Consider the following 21827-nt stretch of genomic DNA (forward strand, 5'->3'; position numbering starts at 1 on the left):
TCCCTGGGGATTCTGGCTCATCACGTCTAAGCCTAGGGTGGGGCCAGGGCATGTGATTTGAAACGCCTCTCCCCAAGTGGTTCTGATATATACCCAAATTGAGATTCACTGGTTAAAAAAAATAAATATGCATCATACAACAGAAGGGAATTAGATGGCCTTGAATTACAATGTAAAGGGAAGTGACTTTATAGATTAACTACTCTTGAAATTTCCTAAAGGTGTTCTAAGAAGCTGTAGGGGTTTGGAGGAGGTGCTTTGAGGAGCACGGAAAGTAGACCGGAGCAGGAGAAGTGCAACAGCTCTACCCTAGTCAGACTTCAACCACGACAGATCTGCCTCTATGCATGCATGTTGGACTTCCAAATAAGAGTTCTTTTGAACAAATTGTTTTCTAAGGCCATAAAATGTTTAAAACCATGGATGTTTGCCCAACTTTCTCATGTTCCAAAGAAAGAACTAAGCTAGAAGGCCAAGTAAAATCACAGTCATGCAGATCATGTGTCCAGTACTCAAAAAGTATACAACTGCCCTACAGGATCACATGCACCACATAAGAAACACTGAGATTTTGCCAGACAATGCTATTCCCATTCACTCTATTTCTCTCCCACTTACAGCACAGATGAAGTTCTTCATCAGAACCATCACCACAGTCGTCGTCCCCATCACATTTCCAAGATAACTGGACACAGACATGATTTTTACATTCAAATTCAGTAGCCGGGCAGTATGCACCATTGGGAAAGCGAGTGGCTGTTGGTGGGGAGAAAACATATTCAAATTATTAGAAAAAGTTACTAGTTTTGGAAAGCTAGCTAGCTTTCCATTTCTCCTCTATCGCCTGCTCTTCCTTATTCATTCAGATGTAGTGTGGCATTAAACTGTCTGAAATTCCGATGGAATATTTCTTAAGACAGTGGTCCAAGCTCAGTTTTCAATGACGTGAGTCATTCTGTGGATAGCACTGGACTTCCTCTTTATAGGCAAGTGCAACTCTTCAGCTGTATCAGCACTGGTTTTACCCATCATCCATTTATATAGTCTCTTTAAAACCAGGTTTTAAGATGTGGCAACCATATCATCAATGATATCTGCCATGGATAATCATCAACAGTTAATATTTATTGAGTGATTCATAAAGATTAAAATGTGAATGATCATGTTGTCTTTACATTTTTAAATAACTTTTCATATGCAATGATGCAATTCAGAAAACTTCTAATGCTGTAAATTCAGTATGTTCTAATACCCCATCCAAGTTCTTCATATCCCTTTATTCATTGCTCAAATATCCTTCTTTTATCCACAATGTTTTTATCGAATTAATGATTTGCATAATAACTGATAATATACAAATACTTTGGTTAGTCCATATACTTAATATATTCTCTATGCACAATATTGTTAACGAAAAGTGCTTGAATGACTATTGTGAAATATATGGACATGGTGACTCAAATCTCAGGTGAACTGGTCATTATCAATGAATGCTGAAGAGAAAATACCTATGGCCTTTTAATCGAAGAAGTGGTGGCTGATGGGGGAGGTGGTTCAGATAAACAGTGCCACAGGTATCTAGCAACTTACGACAAGCGGCTTCATCAGAAGAATCAAAACAGTCGGCGAATCCATCACATTTCAGCTGATCAGGCATGCAGTGTCCACTATTACACTGAAAATACCCAGGATGGCAGGTTCTCATGTCTGAAGAGAAAAGATTGGCATTCTCAGAAGGCCTTTCCATTCTCAGACAGGCATTAGCTCCATGGAGTGTTGTAAGTACTCCATCACATTCCTATCCACACCCCGTGACTGGCTCACAGCAAACCCACAACTTGTCGTTAGCGAGTAAATGAACTCTCAAAATTCACACCTTCCCTGTTAAGATATGGAGATGGAAGTACCTATTTCTCCACTATTAAATAATCTTTAGCTCTTAAGTTTTTCCTCAGAAATCTCAATCCCCCAACTTTGAATGTTTGCTGATTTTTCTCAGATCCAACCCTTAATCAGTCAAGAGTTATAAAAATTACTTGGAGTTTATGATTACTATTCTAATCCTGTGACCTCTACACCAGGGAGCTACTAGGGCCACTTTCTGGAGAATAGTAGGAAGAGCAATGTTTTTACTTTCTTTTGAAGGGCAATGCAGATTAAAGTCTGCTCCTAGGAAATCTTTAAGTTCAAATGAGATTTTTTAAAAAATCTCTTGCTATTTTCCACTATTACTATTGATCTAGACTGCTATGAGTTAAAGATAAAGCATAGAAAATACAGAGCAGAAGGTACTGTTTAATGCTATGGTTTATATATTAAACAAATTACACAAAAATCACGTTACTCTAGAAAACCTTACAAACACTCAATTGAAGTACAAATATGCTGATCCTAGTACATGACTCTATGGAAAGCCTCTCAAAAAACTTTGACAGTTACCGCAATCCCGCTCATCTGAGTTGTCCCCACAGTCATCAAAATGGTCACAGATCTGTCGAGAGGGAATGCAGCTCTGATCACCACATCGAAACTCACTCTCTGTGCACTCTCGGGGGACTGAAAAGGAAAGCCACGTGGCCATCAGTGGGCACCAGGAATCATACACAGGAGACAGGCTTGTGAGTTATCTTAAGTGCCCTCAGCACCCAACACCCTCTTGTATCCCAGAGATCTGCTTGGGCAGGCTCTCCATCCTCCAAAAATAGACCTTCCACCTCAACTTTAAGTCTGTAAAGAATGGCCTTTATTAAGAGGTTTGCCCAAAGGTGATTTAATCTCAAGATAACTTGATTTCATGAAACTCTAGATAACCTCCTATAGGATTCAACATAAACTTTCTTATAAACAATAAACTGCCAATTGGATTGCCCTTTTGTATAAGAAGTTTTTAGGTGATTGATATTGGCAGGTGTAATCAGCATCCTGATTCTCTCAATTTTCTATTCTCTCATTTTTTACATCCAAAAGCTGACTAAAGTTAGAATGTATTTCTTTTTAGTCCCTCTGAATTTGACATATGTCATGAGTCAATGATGTATGTTCAGGCCTAGGCCTCATTAAAGTTGTTTTCAAAATACACTCAATTATTCAGGACTAAGTATCTAACCTTTGACTGTCTTTCCAAGACCTCCCTGTCCAATTCCTTGTAGTCAGCACCTTCACTGGGAGAGAAGAACTAAAACCTGACCTGTCATTTGACCATTAGACCTCTTAAAATAGTCAGCTATTCCAGGAAGGATGACAATCCAAAATACAAGTTCTCTTTCATCTGCTATTAAGGCCATTTTGGGGCAAGAGCTTAAAAAGCAGGGTCTTTGGATTAGCACCTTTCCTTTCTGTACTTCTCTTGGTTCTGATTTTCTGCTTCTATTCTATTTATTTTACTATATTTGTCCTTTATTGTAAGTCAGCTCAAGTTCTTTTTGGAAAAAGAAGTTGGGTGTAAATAAATTCAACAGACAAACGATATACTTGGGCAAACATCCTCCTCCCAAAGCTTGATTATAAACATCTCAGAAGGAGATGCTTATGTCTTTAGTTAAAGAAAAAGTAGAAATGTACCAGTCAGCAGAAAGCAAGATGTCAAGTAGCTGTCGCCGTACCCTTTGAGGATGAATGGCATAGACAGTTGAACTAAGGACAAAGAGCAGACATCACAGCTCTGGGAGCACATAAGGATGAGAGAATCCTGAACTCACCACAGTCTTCCTCATCTGAGTGATCTCCACAGTCATTGTGCCCGTCACATTTCCAGCGAAGAGGGATGCAGCGGTGATTTTTACAGCGGAAATCTCCCACAGGGTTACACGTCATCTCCTCTGCAGAGTAGTCATTGCAAAGACTTCAGAAGCCAATGGTCAAGAAATACCAAAATAGTACTGGCTTCCTTGCGAGACAGTCTGAGAATTATGCTACCATATTCTCAAAACTCCCAGAAAGAGGAATGCCAGCACTATTCACTGCCAAATTCCTCTTTTTGCTAACCTGAACCTATCCTAATGCTTGAAACTAGACCCACTCTCTTTTGTAGAAACTGTTCAAAAAATGAATTGGTATCTGGCTTGTAATTCACAACAAAGGCATAGAAAGGAAGTTAAGTGATGCCACCAGCGAATACAACATTTCCAACACATTGTCTTTAGCTGATTAGATTCAGTGTTATTATTAAAATAACATTATTTTCCTTACCTCTCTCCCAACTAAATCTAACACACATATTCATAGACGTTTTGATTTCAAGTTAGCGTATGCCTAATCTTGACAAATTCCATTAATTTGTTTGGCCTTTTATCCATAAATTCTTTCCTAGTTGCCAGAATGACTACAGCTGTCCAATAGATGATATGGAAAGTCAGAGAGACATTCAGAATATGAAAATCTCCAAATAAAAAAATTCTGATTTTGAAATATTCTCTTTAGCAACAGACACCAAATCTTTTCTCTACTCCTCCTACCAATTTCTATCAATCTGTAAGATCAGACAAACAATTTAAACTTGTCAAGTGTAAATAAGGATTCTACCTTCGGGAGAAATTACACGTTCCTAATATCTTAATAATGTCTTCCCCACTATAGTATCCTTTGGGATGAGATTTTGGGTAAGATGATATAAATTAAACTCCCACAATAACCTGTAAAATGCTATAAAAATATAGCATAGTATTAGAAGAATCAATAGATGGCCCTTTTTCAGAGGTAAACAAAGAAAGATGACATGCAAATCCACTCTCATCCTCTAATAATGGCACTTGACACTTAAGTTTTCTTGTCCCTTCCCAACTCCCCTGCAACCTCTCCTACCACAGCCTTGCTCATCACTGTTGTCCCTGCAGTCATTGAAACCATTGCACACAGCCCACTGTGGGATGCAGCGGTAGTTCGTTCTACAGCTGAATTCCGTATAGTTGTCACAGCGATGGGCAGCGCTCACTGAAAAGAGAGGAAGTAGCAAAGTCAGGACTAAAGTCTCAGTCCTGCCAGGAAATGCCACCAAAAGACATCTTTCCATTGTCATATTTAGCATGTGGTGCTGAGTAACAACTACCCTGTCACCAGCTAAATTGATTTTGGCAACATGTGTCTGTTTTAGGTGTGATCTGTTCACCAAGAGCAGAAAGATAGAGTCCTAAGTACTTTTCCTGGAAGATTGGCCCTGAGCTAACATCTATTGCCTCCTTTTTTTTTTTTCCTTTTGTCCCCAAAGCCCCAGCACACAGTTGTATATCCTAGTTGCAGGTCATTCCAGTTTCTCTATGTGAGATGCTGCCACATCATGGCTTGATGAGCAGTGCATAGGTCTGCAATCAGGATCCAAACTGGTGAACCCTGGGCCACCAAAATGTAGCATGTGAACTTAACACTCAATCACTGGGCTGGCTCCAATAGAGTCCTAAATTTTCTCACTATATCAGTACCACTCACTCATGTCGCAGTACAAAATTGGGGTGGGGGGTGCTGGGGGAGACTAGGTTTGAAGTAAAAAAAAACCTGGGTTGAAGTATCCGCTCTGCCACTAAACAGAAATGTGACCATGCACTTAAGGTGAGCTTCAGTTTTCTCATCTGTAAAATGGGAATTGGTAACACTCACCTTCCCTACCTGATAATGTTTCTCTGAGGCTCAAATGAGAAAGTACTAGATATACAAAATGTAAGTTCTTGTTGGCATATTCTGGACAGTTAGACATTCAGTGTATCAAGAGGAGGAATCACCCACTTCAGAAAAAGGGTCTGGTTCAACCTACAAGCCATATAGCTATATGTTGCCTGCAGTGCCAGAGTTAGGAGGGAGAATCAAGAAGGAGTACCCCGTGGGGCTGAAGCAGAGGACTCCACATCCTCTCTCAGTCCACACAGAGTTTCTTTTTGTTTCCTGCTCCTGGTGAGGCCACGCTCCTCCCACAGGAACTTACTGCATTCCTGGATGGGCTCATCTGAGTAGTCTCCACAGTCATTGTCTACATCACACTTCCAGTTCTGAGGGATGCAGCGGCCATTGGCACACATAAAATAGCCTGGCTGGCAGATCCTCCTGGCACAGTGGGAACTGTCTTCATCTGAGTTATCCTCACAGTCGTTCTCTGAGTCACACTGCCAGGCTTCTGGGATGCAACGTTTGTTGGCACACTGCCATTCATTGGACTCACACTGGTGATGCTCTGCAAGCAGGGTCATTTGGTTATCAGCTTGGAAGTTGTCAGGAACAGAAGCTCCTAATTTACACCAATCAATCCTGGAGAACTCGATGGTAATTTCTTTTTGGAGGATTTATGTCCTAATGCACTTTTATCGGCTAGTTAGCACATGGGCACTTATTCCTTTGACTATTACTGTCTCCTAAATTCTTAAATATCTTTTTCTTGCATGCAGTACTAGAGGATAAAAATTGAATCACTGATGGCCTACTAAATTCACCTTCTCCTGTCCCTTTTCTTCTAATGGACAATAGTTTCCAAACTTTGGTTTGTTGCTGTTGTTGATATGTTGTTTTTAGTTTGGAGGGTTTTTGGAGGGGAAGCTTTTTAAAAGTGGAAAAATAAGTAAATGCTACAAGAGAGAGTCTTTATTTAAAATGAGGGTGGGAAACCCTCATTTTGCCCTCAGCGTTAGCTCTCAAGGAGGGTTCTATGTATCACATATGGTAAAGAACCACCAATATAGACAACTTATGATTTACCTCAACCATTTGCCTTGTAGAGACCTTAGAATTTCAAAATATACTTTATAAAAATAGATATAGGATGAATTCTGAGTTTTCTCCTAGGACTTTGGATGGGTTTTTGGTTTACGATATTCAGAAAATACCCACAAAATAATGATTGTACACAATCAACTATAGAGGTGGGCAAAGAAGGCATAAAGCAATTCAACACACCACAAAGAATATGGTCTTCATCAGACCCATCAGGGCAGTCTTCGTGAGCATTGCACAGGAAGTGGGGGCTGGTACAGTTGCCGTCCTTGCACTGGAACTGTCCTAACCGGCAGTAGCGCGGTGGGCAAATGGTGGGTTCATCGGAGCCATCTGAGCAATCTCTCTGCCCATCACATTTCCACCAGATAGGAATACACCTGCACAGAGAAAATAGAGCACTTCTCTTAGCGAAGCACTACGGGTAGAGAAGCAGGCAACAGCCATCTGGAAAGATGTCAAAACCGAACTCCAAGTAATGACATGCATGAGCTCTTTCACGGCCCTAGAAGAGGATCAATTAACCTTGGTTCCTGTGGTGTATTTTCAGAGAAAACATTAATAGATGAGACAGAACAAGTCTGTTAAGACCCAAATACACGCTGAAAAAATGCTTTGAATGTGATGATAAAATTCCTGCCACAACAAACAGTGGCGTGTGTGTTTGGAGCCGTGGTTCTGGAAGCAGAGATTGGTTGGGACTGTCTGCTAAGGTGATATAAAAGAAACACTCACGTATTAGCTGGGAAGCGGAGGACACTCATGTTTGTTGAGAGCCTATGTGATAAGTGTATGCTAGATTCTTAATCTAAGATATCTATTTAATCATCAAAATAATCTGCCATTGAATCTTAGATGCTATGATTTGCATTAATGCCTCTCCCCACTCCACTCTGTGATTCATTCCCCTTAGTCATCAATGGCCTATGGCCATTGTTAGGGAAATAATCTGTGGCCATGTTTCATAGCAAACACGAATGATCAAAAGTAGATTTGAATGTGTACCTGGACATAGTAAGGAGCTACGCCAATATATGTGCAGAAAAGACAGAGAAATTCTGTCACTCTTGAGGGCTATTTTTCAGTATACACTTATATACACTCTGGCCCTGACACTTAGAACAATTTGTTAAAAATAAAAAACACATGGTTTGCTTCCTCTCTAGAGATATAAAAACTTGCATACATAAGCATAACCATTTGGTTAACAAATTCCATCTGTTCATGAAAAAATTATCTGAAGCTGGAGACTGAGAGTCTTGCCAAATTCCAAATGAACCAAATTAATTAGCCAAAATCTTGGTTCATTGGAAAGCTCCCACCTCCTGAAGCCTTGAAGGTCTGTATGTCCAAGGGACAGAGAGGTAGTGTGGAGAGAGAAGAGAGAACCTTACTTTTCATTGTTAGCACACAGGAATTGGGTGCTAGAGCACAGGGGCAGGCAGTGGGTTCTGTCATCCAGCCTGAGGGCTTGGAAGCTATCTGGACACTCACAGGTGAATCCCTTTCCTCCTGCTTTGATGAGGCAGAGATGCGAACAGCCACCATTGTTGGTACCACAAGGATTGTTCACTAGTGAAAGGAGAAGAAACAGATATGTTTATTCAGGTTACTAAGCACAAATGAGCTGATCACCCACCTCATCAAACTTATCACCTCTTTAAGAGTAAGAAAAATCCTAGTTTCATGCTTCTTCCAAGTCATAAACAGGACAGATGGTAGAGCTGTATAAGCAATCCTGTGCTTTGAGAAAACAGATGTATGTGCTGCCAGAAGTGAGGCATACCCACTTGTGTTTAGCGCTAAAAAAATAGCTGTTTCTCAAAGTCCTTAGAGAGGAGGTTGGAAACTTAGCTTACGATCACGTGCCCAGAACCCAAGTTAAAGTTTTAATTTCCAGCAGATACTATATTCACTCATTTTAAGGATATAGGCAACAAAAGTATGGCCAAGAATGAGGAGGATGGACAAACTGAGCAATTCTCTGGGCTGCCACTTGGAGGGGAGGATTAATTGAATCCATCCTCTCCCCAAAGTGTACTCCAGACCTTTGCTAGATTACCTATAAATCATAAAATGGCTTTAATTGCATGAAAGGAAATAAAAGTTCACAAGCAAAAAAACACATTTCCTAACTTATGAAACACTGAAATGTGATCCTCTCAACATTATTACCTTCTAGAAAATGAAAATAACATATATTTAATATACAACACAATATCATATGCAAATAAACATTTAATAAATCACATCTTATACTGATTGTAATCTTCTTTTAAACATTTCTTTTAAATCAATCATTTCAATAGATTAATCTTAATATTAAGGAATGATCGTCAATCTCTTAGGTGTTATAATTTATTGTGGTTGTATAGGAAATGTCCTTATTTTTCAAAAGAGCTTTCTTATTTAGGGCTGCAGTGTCATGATATTTTTAACTCACTTTAATATACTTCAGTCCTCCCACTAAAATAGATGAAGTAAATATAGAAACATGACAATTGTTAATTCTTATCAAAAAAAAAAAAAAAAAACCCAGACTGGTCTTTAAGAATAGAGCAAGTTTTAAGAAAAAGAAGAGTTATAAGCAGCCTTTCCCAGGAGTAGGAGAATGAACTCTAAAGATACTTCCATACCCTCAACTCTCAGCATATGTTTTGTAGAAAATATTAACAAGTAACACCAATCCCTTTATAAATAATGACGTTTATGCTTAAAAACACAAGAAAGGCATACGGAGAACCTAAAGCAACTGTGCCAAACTTCTGAATCGCCTACTCACCAATTGGCTGCCTATATGGATGATACACATGGATGTCAAATGGTTTATGTGTTGTGTTCACCAGCACCATCCTATCTGATCCATCATATTTGTTTCCCTTTTCAACTGTCCTTGTATTCCAATCTGTCCAATAAATAGTGTCTTCAAAAATGGTAATAGCAAAAGGGTGAGGCAGCATCCCATCATACACAGTGTGCCGATGGTTGCCCTCCAAATCAGAATACCTGAGGTAAGAGGAAGAAAGAGTTACTCAATGAAGATAATGCCTCTCCCCTAATGCCTTTAATGACAGATGAACTGACAAATCAATTAATACCATTCCACCTTCCAAAGGAAACTGAAGTTCAGATCCTCCCCAAAATTCCTAGTCTTTAAATAAGAGCTAAACTTAACGTATATTTTGACTGAACAAAAGAAGTAAAAGTTTGCTTTAAAAAAGCGATGCTTAAAAGATAGGAATAGCCACAGGAGTTTAAACAATCACTAATTCCTAACCACAGCTGCTTTCCTGCAGATGGTTCAGCTGTCATAGGCTTATAACCTTTTACAACGATGTTTTCCATTCATCATCTTTTTGATATACTGGGATGAATCCCAAGTTACTGGAAGAAATCAGAGAATCACAATATAAAGCTGGAATTCTGCCTTCTCCTGAACACTTCAGAGGAGAAGCTGTTCTAGGAGATAGCTGAATTCTCAGTATAATCTGAGAGGAATATACTAGATGAGTCAAATTATAGGCCCGCAGGCTTAACTTTGCATACACTGGCAGCACATTTATTATTAATCATGCCCTGGGCACTACTGATGAATACTTCTCCAGGTGAATAAACCTCCAGAGGAAGTTCTCTGATTTCAAGATGGTACAAATCATCCACAGCCAAATTTCCAGGTCCTCCTAGTTCCAACGTGTCATTCATTACTATGAGTCTATGTCAAATAATTGATATTTTAATATTTTTAAGTTTTGGAGCAGCCCCTAAAATTCAAACAGGAGGTAGAAGGAGCTAGCAACTAAGAAACTTGGTAATGTTAGCCATGCAATATTAAAAATATTTTCCAAAATATTATAATTTACAGTAACTTATAGAAGTCAGGAAAACCTGAAGACCTTTTTGGCCTCTGTTGATAAAACTGCAGGTAAATGACCAGAACTTAGTCACTATCTGCTTCTTTAAAAAAGTCATAGACCAGAAAGTAGTCTCAAGATCTTCCTTTTTGGTTCTTGCGTGATCCCGGTATAAAGATCTCAGACACACTTATTTTTGGTCAAGTGTAGAATCACAGGGCATAGCTACAAGGATTTATTTGCACATCCCAACAAGTACAATAAATGGATTGGATGCTCTATAAAAATGTATTGCTTTACATAGTCTATGAAATCTATTTCTGAACATAGGCATTGCTACCCCTCCAACAGCTGATCAAGTCAACATGGCTACATGAAAATTAAAGTTTCATTCATTCTCAGATCACAGTGCCTGATACTATGCTTGGATTTTTATATGGTAACTTATTGCCTGAATTTTAAAATCCAGCTACACAAATAATCTATAACATATTTTATCAAAAAGTGAACAGAATATTAACTAGCTAGAAAATTCCTTTTTGCCTCTAATGTGCCTTCAAACATTATCAAGGCTGCCTATTTCATCAAACCTACTAAGCTTTCAAGACCAAGAACCATCTATAAGTCCTGAAGGACAACAAAAGTCCAACAAGAAAGTTGTTGAAGCTTCTTTGAATTCTTTGATGCTTCTATGAATTCAAAGTAGGATTTTATGGAAAGCTAACTAAGCTCTATGATGTCCCTTCAAAGAGGGGATACATACACTGTAGGAAGGGCCAAGGATGTCACCACCTGAATATTACATTAAAATGGTACAAATAATCTGGAGGTAATATTCTACTTCTTCTGACCAAAGTTGATCTCTAAGAGTGAGTTAGCATCTGCTATGGTAAATTCTGCAAAGAGAACACTAAAGGATTGCCTTAGTATGTCAAATGAACAAGGACAAGTAAGTATTCCCAAAGCATCACATGCCAAAATCCCTATAACCTTCAATTTTCCAAAGTCTTCTTTCCTACTTACCCTAAACATATCTTAAAACTAACATCATACAACATGGTAACTATAGTTAATAATACTGTATTGTATATTTGAAAGTTGCTAAGAGAGTAGATCTTAAAAGCTCACATCACAAGAAAAAAAAATTGCAGCTGTGTGGTGATGGATGTTAACTAGACATACCGTGGTGATCATTTTGCAATATATATATATTAAATCATTACACTGTAAACCTGAAACTAATGCAATGTTATATGTCAATCATATCTCAATTTAAAAAGAAAAAAAAAAAAACACTAAGATCATGAGGTAATTCCAAAAGGCTGAGCTCAAAACAGACGTTGGAGAGTAGCAGAGGCTGATGGCATAGCCGGGAGAAACAGCCCAGTATCTTCTGCTTTCCAGGCCAGGGGCGGCAAGGAGTCCTCATCACATGTGTTAACTGGAAAGGATTCCGGGGAAGCGTCAGTTCAACAGAATAGGGCTCTGGGATTGATTAACAATGTCTGCCATGAGCATAGGAGGAGAGAGCACTAGCATGTGTGCCCAGTATTCCTTCTTTCTCAGTAGCATGTTCCCAAGAGAGCATAAGATTAGAGAACTTCAAAAATTTCTACACTAACTTTGGCAGCAAAATAAATTTAACAGAATGAAAGAAATTTCAAAGGCCTTTGAAATAGCTTTGCTGAATTAATGGCAATTCCATGCTTTTGAATGCAACAGGTTGTATATCTGGGTATTTTTTCATAAATAATTTCTTAGAAGACCTTACTGCAGACCAATTAGGCCATAACTAGCAGTGCCCCAAAATAAACATGTTCTAGTTGGTTAGTAATGTGTATTATCTTTTTTACAATCAATGAGTATTTTTCATTGAACAGTATAATTTTTAACACACTTTTAAAAAATTATCCTATTACTAGAATGATTTAAATGCATTATCATATGAATAAATGTTAATACACTCTACTGCTACATAAAACGCTTCATTGTACTTATCAATAAATGCACCAAAGTATTTTAGGGAAAACCTTTTCAACACTTTTGCTCTTTTTATTTTTTCAAATTCTAAAATCAATTAACCATATATTTGGGAGGGATGGGAAAAGTAAAGGGATAAAGAAATTAAGATGAGTTGAGCACTAAGCTGACTACCACAGGGGAGAGATTACTAGCTCCATTTTTGAGACCAAAAAAACAATAAGAAATGAAAGTACCTGGATAAAAACCTAATCTGTATGATTTCAAAGTTCACGCTCTTTCTACTGCACCATACTATAGACCTCAGAGAACTGCCTATAAGCAGTGTCAGATAGAAGTGATCTTAGAGTGACTTCCAATACATAGGCCAGTTAGAAGCTGCATGGGAATAAAACACTGGCAACACAAGCCCTGGTGTTTGGAATCAACAGTTACCCAGTTTGTTTCATTCTTTTCTAGGTACGTACTCAATGTAACCCAGGTGAGCATCTGCCCAGTAGAGTAGATCATTGGTGTAATCAATAGTGATGCCATTGGGCCACACTATCTTGGTAGAGATAATCACAGACTTGTTGGTTCCATCCATGCCTACTCTCCCAATGTACGCTCGGCTAGCCCAGTCTGCCCAGTAGACATACCTGTTGGAGCAAACACAAAGGGTCAGTTCCTAAAGCCAAGAGAAGTCAGTAGCCAAAAGACATAGTTCTTCTCCAATTAGAGAAACAGAGTTTACATTCTACAGAGACTCTGGGAAAGAAAAAAGAACTAATAGAAAATAATCTAAAAGAAGATGAGGTACAAGAAATCCTCAAGAATAAACATGATTAACTGGGGATTTCAGTAGATTTGACATGGAGAGTCCAGAAAAGGTGGGTTACTTTTTTTTAACCGTAATATTCTTTACATGCAGCCAAAATATGTGACTTGAAAGTGAAATGGTGTGTCATGGCAAAGAAAATAGAATAGCTGATGAATATCATTTGAACAAGCCATGTTTCTACCCATTATACTAAACCATTTAGCAGGTAGGAAAAGCAGAAGACAAATCCCAGCAAAATACTGGCCTTGAGATAACTACGTGAACAGCCTATTTGGTAACAAATGCAGAATTAGGGCAGTAAAGAAGAGCCCAAGATTACAGGGAGACAATACCCATATTGAGGGTGAAGGACAATTCCTCTGGGATTTTCAAAGCACAAGGTATTGTTGGCATCCATACAGTGCTCAGCCAGCTTGCGGCGGTATTGACCATTCAGCTCAGAGACAGACAGGCATTTCAGGTAGGTATCTAACCAATAAAGCTTTCTGAAATGGAGAACCAGAAGTTACCGATACAGCTATTTTGCTTGTGAAATTGCATTTTTAGCCACCCAATTTCCTATGCAAGTTACTTTGGAATCACACCAACAGCTGTTAGAAGGCACTTCTCCCCAAGCAAACAAGGACAAGGGAAAATAGTTGACCTTCCTGCAATGGAAGATGCAAGAATGTGTGCTATAATTCCTACTTGAAAGTGATGCCACATAGGGAATTCTGGGGCCACACCTCACACAGGATTCTGGCTTTACTTTCTTCATGCAGCATAAGGCATCCTCCCTAGGCAATGCAAAGGCTTAGAGGAGCAGGGAAGGGGGAGTGAGAGCAATGAGTGTCATGAACTAGAGTTTAAATGGTCAAGTTGAGGAAACAGACTTGTCTGAATGTATCAGTGAGACTGCACAAAGAAACTGAATCACGGCATCCTTAGGATAGAGAAATCTTACTCCTCCCTGGCTCCACCAGACTAGGCTGGCAAAATGAGTTTCTTATCCTGTGCTAGGTTTTATTTAGTCAAACTTAAAAAGCTATAAAAATGTGTTAGAATCTCTCAGAAATTCCTACCTCAAGGATATTTCAGTTCTAAATATATTGCTAGTCAATAGGAGCCATTTATTTTCTCTAAGGCAGGGGTTCTTAATTGGGGTCCCTAACCTGATATCAGGGTAGCTTGCGCTTTGGGAGGTCTGTGAATCCTCTAAAACTGATGCAAAATTGTGTGAGCATAAAATGTGTTAAGTACTTTTATCCAGCAAGGGGTCCACAACTTTCACCAGAGACCTAAAGTGTCCATAACCTTCCAAAGAGTTCAATGCCTCTAGAATCTGAGTGTCGTTTAGGCTCTCATAGTCAATTCCAACTGGAAGGAGAATGATTTCCCTTCCAAAAGGACCAAATGTCTCCTTGCAAAAGGTAAGCACTGATCCAACCATGCTGGGTGTCAGAATATTTAGCTTAGGACAGCAGCATCCTTCTTAGGCTTGAGGATGAGGGAATTTATGAGCATAAATGTACAAGCCTTGCCAGTTCATTCAGTTGAGTAAATCCTGATGAATGAGATGGCCACAGTCTTGGATTCCATCAATGCAGAAGCAAAGAATAGCAGCTATTTGTTGAATACTTACTAAATCTCAGGCCCTAGGCTAAGGACTTTTTAAAACATTATATTATTTAAGATCACAACAAGTCTAGGAGCGGGTGCTATTATCATCCCTGTTTTCCTGATGAAGCTGCTCAGGTCCTGAGGTTGTACAATTAGCAAGCAGGTAGAGCAGGAATTCAAGGTTGGCTACACCATAGGGCACATCACTCTATTGAGCTTACTGCCAACTCATTAATTTCTCTTCATTCCACAGTCAAAAGACTGGCCTTGTCAGCAGACTCTTTTTAAGAGACACTCCATCCCCACTAATGGAAAAATTAAGAGGACTAAGAGCCAGCACAATCTTCCAACGTACGTAATGGTGCTTTTAAAAACTAGTGTATCAAGAGTAAGGACTTTGGAAACAAAACACCCTTAGGTTAGCAGTGGCTATCTTTATTGATGTTGGGGAAATGTTTCCAATTTCAATGAAGTTAATATCTTAGAAATCTCCCCTACACACTTAAATGTAACTGGGTGCTATTCTTCCTTTGTGTTTTAAGGAATGTTTAGCCTAGTTGTGCTCCTTCTTGAACATCTGAGAAAATACTTTGGTCATAGGATATTTCATCCTACCCTCAGCCTAGAGTTTCTTGCTCTAGCTTCCCCGCTACCACACATGTACCTAATTCTCTCCTGTGGTCAAGAACATGCCTACATGGAGAGGAAAGTAGCTAAAATCCAGGGGAAAATATCATCCTACCAGTTTGAGGGAGAGAGGGCTGAATGACAATATCTCAGGGTTAAAATATTTTTTTCCCTGAATTGGAGCAAAGGATGGGGCAGGAACAGTACCATATTTAGTTCTCTTCCTGTAAATCATTAATCACTATGTTTTTTGACACCCAGTAGAGCCACTATAAATAAAATGCTCATATTCTCATAGTCAATATTTTATTCACTACTCAGCAGGCACTTATTGAGTCCCAGGGCAGGCCAGCTACTATTCAGGCAGAACTAGGAAGCAAACTTTCCACCTCCCCATTTTTGGATCTTTACTCTTAAGATGGTCAAATATGGAAGCTGTGGAAGAGTCCTCTGTAGGTCTGGGCCGACTGCAGCAATAATATGTGCAGCACAAGTGCCTGCAGCTTCATGTCCTTTAACCACAAAGCCAACTACTTTATGCTGCCAAGTATCTGATAGATTCAATATTCAACAGCAATGTTAAGAGGTGTTGTTGATCTGGTAAAGTTCAATTAAAACACCACCTGCCACCTTAAAGACCCTCAGCTTCTAGAAGAACTATCTCAAAATAAAAGAGCTTCAGTTTGGCTGTCCTTTATTGTATGACCAGCCCAGGCTGGGAATGACTAGCGTTGTAAGCAAGCCTGTGAACTCCAGGAAAGCAGGGGCTGAGTCTGTCTTGCTTACCTCTAGACCCCTTGTGCCTGGCACAGCCTGTAGGAGGCACTTAGAAAGCAGTTTTAAATGACTGAATGCACCAACGAATTTATGAATCACCCTTAAAATCATCTCTAGTTCACTGAATGGCCAGCAATAGCAGAGCTCTTTCCTCCTTTGTGATGCCCCTCTCCCATAAAAATTACACCATAAATTCTTAAAATCGCTAGATTTTAGATTCTGTGGTATCCTATTTGAATATTAGGTACACAGCAGGAAAAAAACATGCAGGAGCATTAAATATATCCACATATTAACTCAGGTTGAAAAGATCAATTCCCTGTTAAGACGAAAACATGGTTAGAATATTTTTTAAAAAACAGAAAACTTTTTAACTTTTAAAAAGCTCTTTGGTGTTTTCTTACCTAGTAACCCAGTCTACAGCCAGACTTTCAGCAGCTGGTAGTCTATGGTTTATGACTGTCTCTCTGTTTGTTTTATTCAGAAACATTCTCTCAATGACTTTATTCTCTCTATCAATCCAGTACAGTCTTTTTTCTACTCGGTCAAAATCCAGGGCCACAGCATTGCCCAGTCCTTGCAAAATGAGGGAGTAATAATGGCCATCTGTAGTTAGATTTCTCAAATAGTAACGGTTGCTAAAAATGAGATAGGGCTCGATGTCACTGTTCTGCCGGCAGTTCTTTCCATTTGGTTCTCGAATGTAGCCCGGGGCACACTTACAGATGTAGGAGCCTATTACATTCTCACACTTCTGGCTACAGACAAAGGGTGTCTCTTTGCATTCATCAATATCATTACAAGTCCGCTTGTCAGACATAAGCTTGTAACCAGGATGACAAGAACAATAGAAACTGGTTAAAGTATCTGTGCAGTTTTGGTCGCAGCCACTGAGTGAAGCGTCATTGCACTCATTAATACCTGTAAGTTAAAGACAAATATTAGAGAACCTAAAATGGCAGCAATGGCGGTCAGCCCCGTGGCATAGTGGTAAAGTTCATGTGCTCTGCTTCGGCAGGCCAGGTTTTGCAGGTCCAGATCCTGGGCGTGGACCTAGTGCTGCTTGTCAAGCCATGCTGTGGCAGCATCCCACATAAAATAAAGGAGGATTGGCACAGATGTTAGCTCAGTGACAATCTTCCTCAAGCAAAAAGAAGAAGATTGGCAACAGATGTTAGCTCAGGGCCAATCTTCCTCATAAAAAAAACAAAAGCACTAAAAAACTAAAATGGCAGCAATGGATCCACGATAATGATCTATAGTCAGCATTTCCACTCTACATCACCAATCCTTAATGAATCATGCTGAAAGTAGACAGACAATAAGGGATTTCTAAAGGCCATAGATTACTCAAAAGTCACTGTTTTTTAAACTTTCTCCTCAACTTAATCTTTCACCAGTGGTTTGAATATCTAATAGAACTAACAAGCTTAAGTTTGACTTTGAATCCTATACCAGCCAATCTTCTTTTAAACAATAATTTAAAAAGTAAAATGGCAGGAGAGAGAAGGAAGAGCAGTACAAAGAGCGTGGCCAGTAATGTGCTGGTAAAACCGGTCTCTGGGGGAACAAAATGCTCTCACTGGTAGCATCTTCCATTTCAGTGGTGCAAATACACCATGACCAATTTCAGACTACCAGTGTGACATCACTGATCACAGATATACATTTGGCTCTCACAAAGTGGGATGAGCCATCCAGCACTCTACCTCTGGCTGGTTCTGTGACACATGGCCAAGCTCACCCAAAAACTATACACAGAGAGAAGAGAACACGTTCTTACTAATTGTGTGTATTACAAATTCTACACTGGTTTACTTGTGGAGGTTGGGGTGAGGGGGAGGTTAAAACTGTCCCCTTCAAACACCTGAGGATGAAAATGAAGAACAGGCTAAGGAATTCTAGCAGATGGACAGTCCAGGTAACAAGTCATCCCAAGGGTTCAAAGAGAATCAACATTGTTTGCCTTGTTTAACAATGTTGTTAGGTACTGATGGCCTGAATATGCTCATCCTCCATTCTCTGTAATGAACTGCCTAACTGACGAATTAGTCCAAAAATGTTTGTGTACTAACCTCATATACCAAGAAATCCTTGTCCTTTGGTAGACAAACAATAGTAATCTGGTAATTTTCTACTCAGAGGACAAACTGGAAGGTCATAAAGAGTTGAGAATCCACAATCAGTCTCCCGTTTTCTTTCTCCCAAATCTTCCGCAACACTCACCACATCCTTTCTCGTCACTGTTGTCTAAACAGTCATCTAGGTGGTTGCAGACTTTCACCATCTCAATGCAGTTCCCGTTGTCACACTTGAACTGATGGGGGTGGCACGTGGTTTCTGGGGTGTGGCACAGGTGCTCCAGCTCATCAGAGTCATCTCCACAGTCATTTTCCCCATCGCAGGTGTAGACCTTATAAATGCAGATCCCATTCTGACAGGTAAACTGATTCTCATTGCAGGTGGGGTAGGAGCATTCCCTCTCATCACTGTAGTCACCACAGTCATTACGCCAGTCACACCTGTGTTAGGAGACCGAGTATCACTCTTGGAGAGGTTGACAACAAGTCTCAACTATCACCCACTTGGGGCTTTGCTTCCTCCTCCATCTACCTGAATGCCAGGTCGACTATTTCAATACCAAGATCATCACTGTCCTTAAGTCCTCTCTCCCCCAGAATCCTCTTCCACCCCACCAATCTCTAGCTCTAGATGAATCTAATATTTAGCATTCCATACAACTTCCCCAGGTGTTGGTTGATACCATGGAAATGTGGGTCTAGAGCTATTAAAAATAATTGCATTCCTTTTTTTCCCCAGTTGATAAATTAATTAAATACAGCTTTTATAATTTTGTTGTTCATCAGATCTATTCGTCGGATAATGAGACAGTTTATCAACACTGGCAATATCTTTGGTAGCCATATGATAGAAGTGCCCATACTCAAGTGGAAATTCATAGGGTAAGTACTATATATTATAAATGATAAGATTATTAGATGTGTCCTCCATGAACACATATCTTCCAATTGGAGTAATGTTTGCAGTAGCAGTCCTGTTCCTTCCCTTTTTCATTATAACACTCCTGCTACCTACCATGACATGTGAATGGTTACAGTGTTGAAAAGGATGGAAAACTAGTAGATTAGCATGGACAATCGGCAAAGGAAGGAGGCATTTCATAGTTCTAGGAGGTATTTGGGGACCTAACGTTCCCAGGCATCCTGAGGACATTCCTGAAATTCTGTGAGCCAGACTAGTCTTTCTTCTCTACATTATTCCAAGATCCCATGAAAGTCATGATTACTGAGGGGGGGGGGGGAGGGAGGTCCTGCTAACAGTAACAGTACTCATCCTAAGTATAAAGGAGTCTTGGATGGGAACAACTAATGTTTGACAATTCGTAAAATAATTCACTACGGAAGGCATGGGAACTAGAGGCAGAGAATTAAAAAAACATTAAGATTTCAAAGTTGAATGTGGTCAATTTTACAACTGACCTGTGGTCAGGTCTTCTAATCAGCACTCCCACCCACAAACCTAGGGTACTTCCAATGTGATTTATACCAAAATGCGTGCAAGTAACTGTAAAGAGAGCTGTGATCAAAGCAAGCTGGCTCAGCCCCATTTGGTCTCCAGATCATTTCCAAATGATTTGAGATACCAATGCTTTCTTTCCTCTAGTTTAGATTCAATCCAAGAGGAAAAAAAAGTCAATTAGGCAAGCAAATCACTAGGTTTTTAGACACAATTGCACGTCAGTATTCCAGCGAACTGCTCACAACTCAGTCTTATCCAGGTTCTTCAGGAGCGTCAGTAATAAGTCCAGAGAGAAAAAGTCAATAGGAAAAATGACTCCTTGTACCATTCTATGAAATACAGGAGCACACATTCTGCCAAGCAAGCAAGAGGGTGCACATTAACAGCGCACTTAGTGGTGGCTACTGGCACTCCGGGCAAACAGAATTTGGAGTTATTTTAGACCCCATACCAGAAAAACAGTAATTTTTTCTCCTCTGTCATAAACCCTTGGCAAAAGCAATTCAGAAAGCTCACCGAAAAAAAGAAGAAGAGAGAGAAAGGAAATAAGGAAGGAAGAAAGGAAGGACAAGATGAATGAAATCCGTAAAAGTCTGGCAGGGCTGCAAGATCATAGTAATAATGTAGGCAGAGCTCAGAAAGCTCAGAAAGCCAGAAAGGGAGTGAGATAACCTAGAGTCTGATCAAAATCAAGACCTGATATAATTCTATTCCCTAGATCCTATGTCTAGGTTTTCAGAATAAATCTGACTGATGGTATTAAATATTTACGTAATTCAGAAGAACCAAATTGCAGTACAAAGTAATAGAACTCTTGAGCGAGTAGGGAGAAAATACAGATAAAGATTTATTCCCTTCCACTTACAGAGAATAAAAATCTACAGATCACATCCATATCAGGTAAATACAGACTAAGCATATTTAAATGCAAGTTCACCACAAAAGGAGACAGCTCTGTCTCCCGAATGTCTTCAGGTTGTCAATACTCAAGCTATCACCTCTCATCAATGTCTACTTGGGCTTCATCAGGGGACGACTCATCCCACAGGAGTATATTTTCTAGACAATATTTATCTACTTCTTTAATCACTACTATTTTTTGGCCATAATGCCACATCCCTGCTCCTTTTGTAGCCTTCACAGGACATGATCTAGCCTTCTCTGACTTCCTCAGGACCACCGTCATGAACACATAGTTCTGTACCACACTATACGCCACCAGTACCTCAGGGCCTGTTGAGGAGCTGCCTGCCCCTAAGCAAATGGCCCCAGAAGCTCTGTTGGCTGCTCTTGTGACGTCTTCCTGTATCTTTTCAATTTCCTTCCCTAGCAGACTGTAAACTGACAGTTCTTGTTCTCTCAATAGTGTGTATGCCCTTTAACAGTCCTCGGCACATGCAATATCTCTTCTTATCTCCAGTTCCATGTATCCAAATGCCTCATACATATTAGGCACACCAAGAAGTCCTACTACATCAAACTCACCCTCCATCTTGAGCAGACTCCCTCCTGGACTCACTATTTGTGTTAATGTCCTCCTATTCTCCTATTCCATCAGGATTGAAACTTACACGTCATTTTCCTTCTCTATGGTCCCGAAATCCAAATTTGCTAAGTAGGGATAGTGAGAAGTTGGGGCACTAAAAAAGTATAAACTTTTTGAAATACCACATGTGGAGAAAGTAATAAGAAATCAAACATACAAACAGACATTTTTCCAAAGAAGATATACAGATGGACAACAGGCACACGCAAAGATGTTCAACGTCACTAATTTATTAGGGAAATGCAAATCAAAACTACAATGAGATATCACCTCACATCCATCAGGATGGCTATAATTAACAGGATGAGAAACAATAAGTGTTGCACAGGATGTGGAGAAAAGGGAACCCTCATACACTGCTGATGAGAATGCAAACTGCTGCAGCCACTATGGAAAA

At 39.6% G+C, this 21827-nt stretch overlaps 1 protein-coding gene across 1 annotated transcript in view; it reads right to left on the reverse strand.

The window, feature by feature from the left end:
• LRP2 (LDL receptor related protein 2) overlaps positions 1-21827 on the reverse strand; it is a 198384-nt gene that overhangs the window by 35592 nt on the left and 140965 nt on the right. Inside the window, exons 49-61 of the mRNA XM_070508061.1 lie at positions 18571-18866; positions 16749-17265; positions 13674-13826; positions 12989-13159; positions 9473-9696; positions 8085-8262; positions 6874-7070; positions 5912-6157; positions 4801-4929; positions 3699-3818; positions 2440-2556; positions 1591-1707; positions 619-756 (exon numbers count right to left, since the gene is read on the reverse strand). Coding sequence (XP_070364162.1) covers positions 619-756; positions 1591-1707; positions 2440-2556; positions 3699-3818; positions 4801-4929; positions 5912-6157; positions 6874-7070; positions 8085-8262; positions 9473-9696; positions 12989-13159; positions 13674-13826; positions 16749-17265; positions 18571-18866 — 2603 coding nt within the window. The remainder of the gene's footprint in view (positions 1-618; positions 757-1590; positions 1708-2439; positions 2557-3698; positions 3819-4800; positions 4930-5911; positions 6158-6873; positions 7071-8084; positions 8263-9472; positions 9697-12988; positions 13160-13673; positions 13827-16748; positions 17266-18570; positions 18867-21827) is intronic.

Source organism: Equus asinus, chromosome 4 (assembly GCF_041296235.1).
Source record: "Equus asinus isolate D_3611 breed Donkey chromosome 4, EquAss-T2T_v2, whole genome shotgun sequence".
NCBI classification, from domain to species: Eukaryota; Metazoa; Chordata; class Mammalia; order Perissodactyla; family Equidae; genus Equus; species Equus asinus.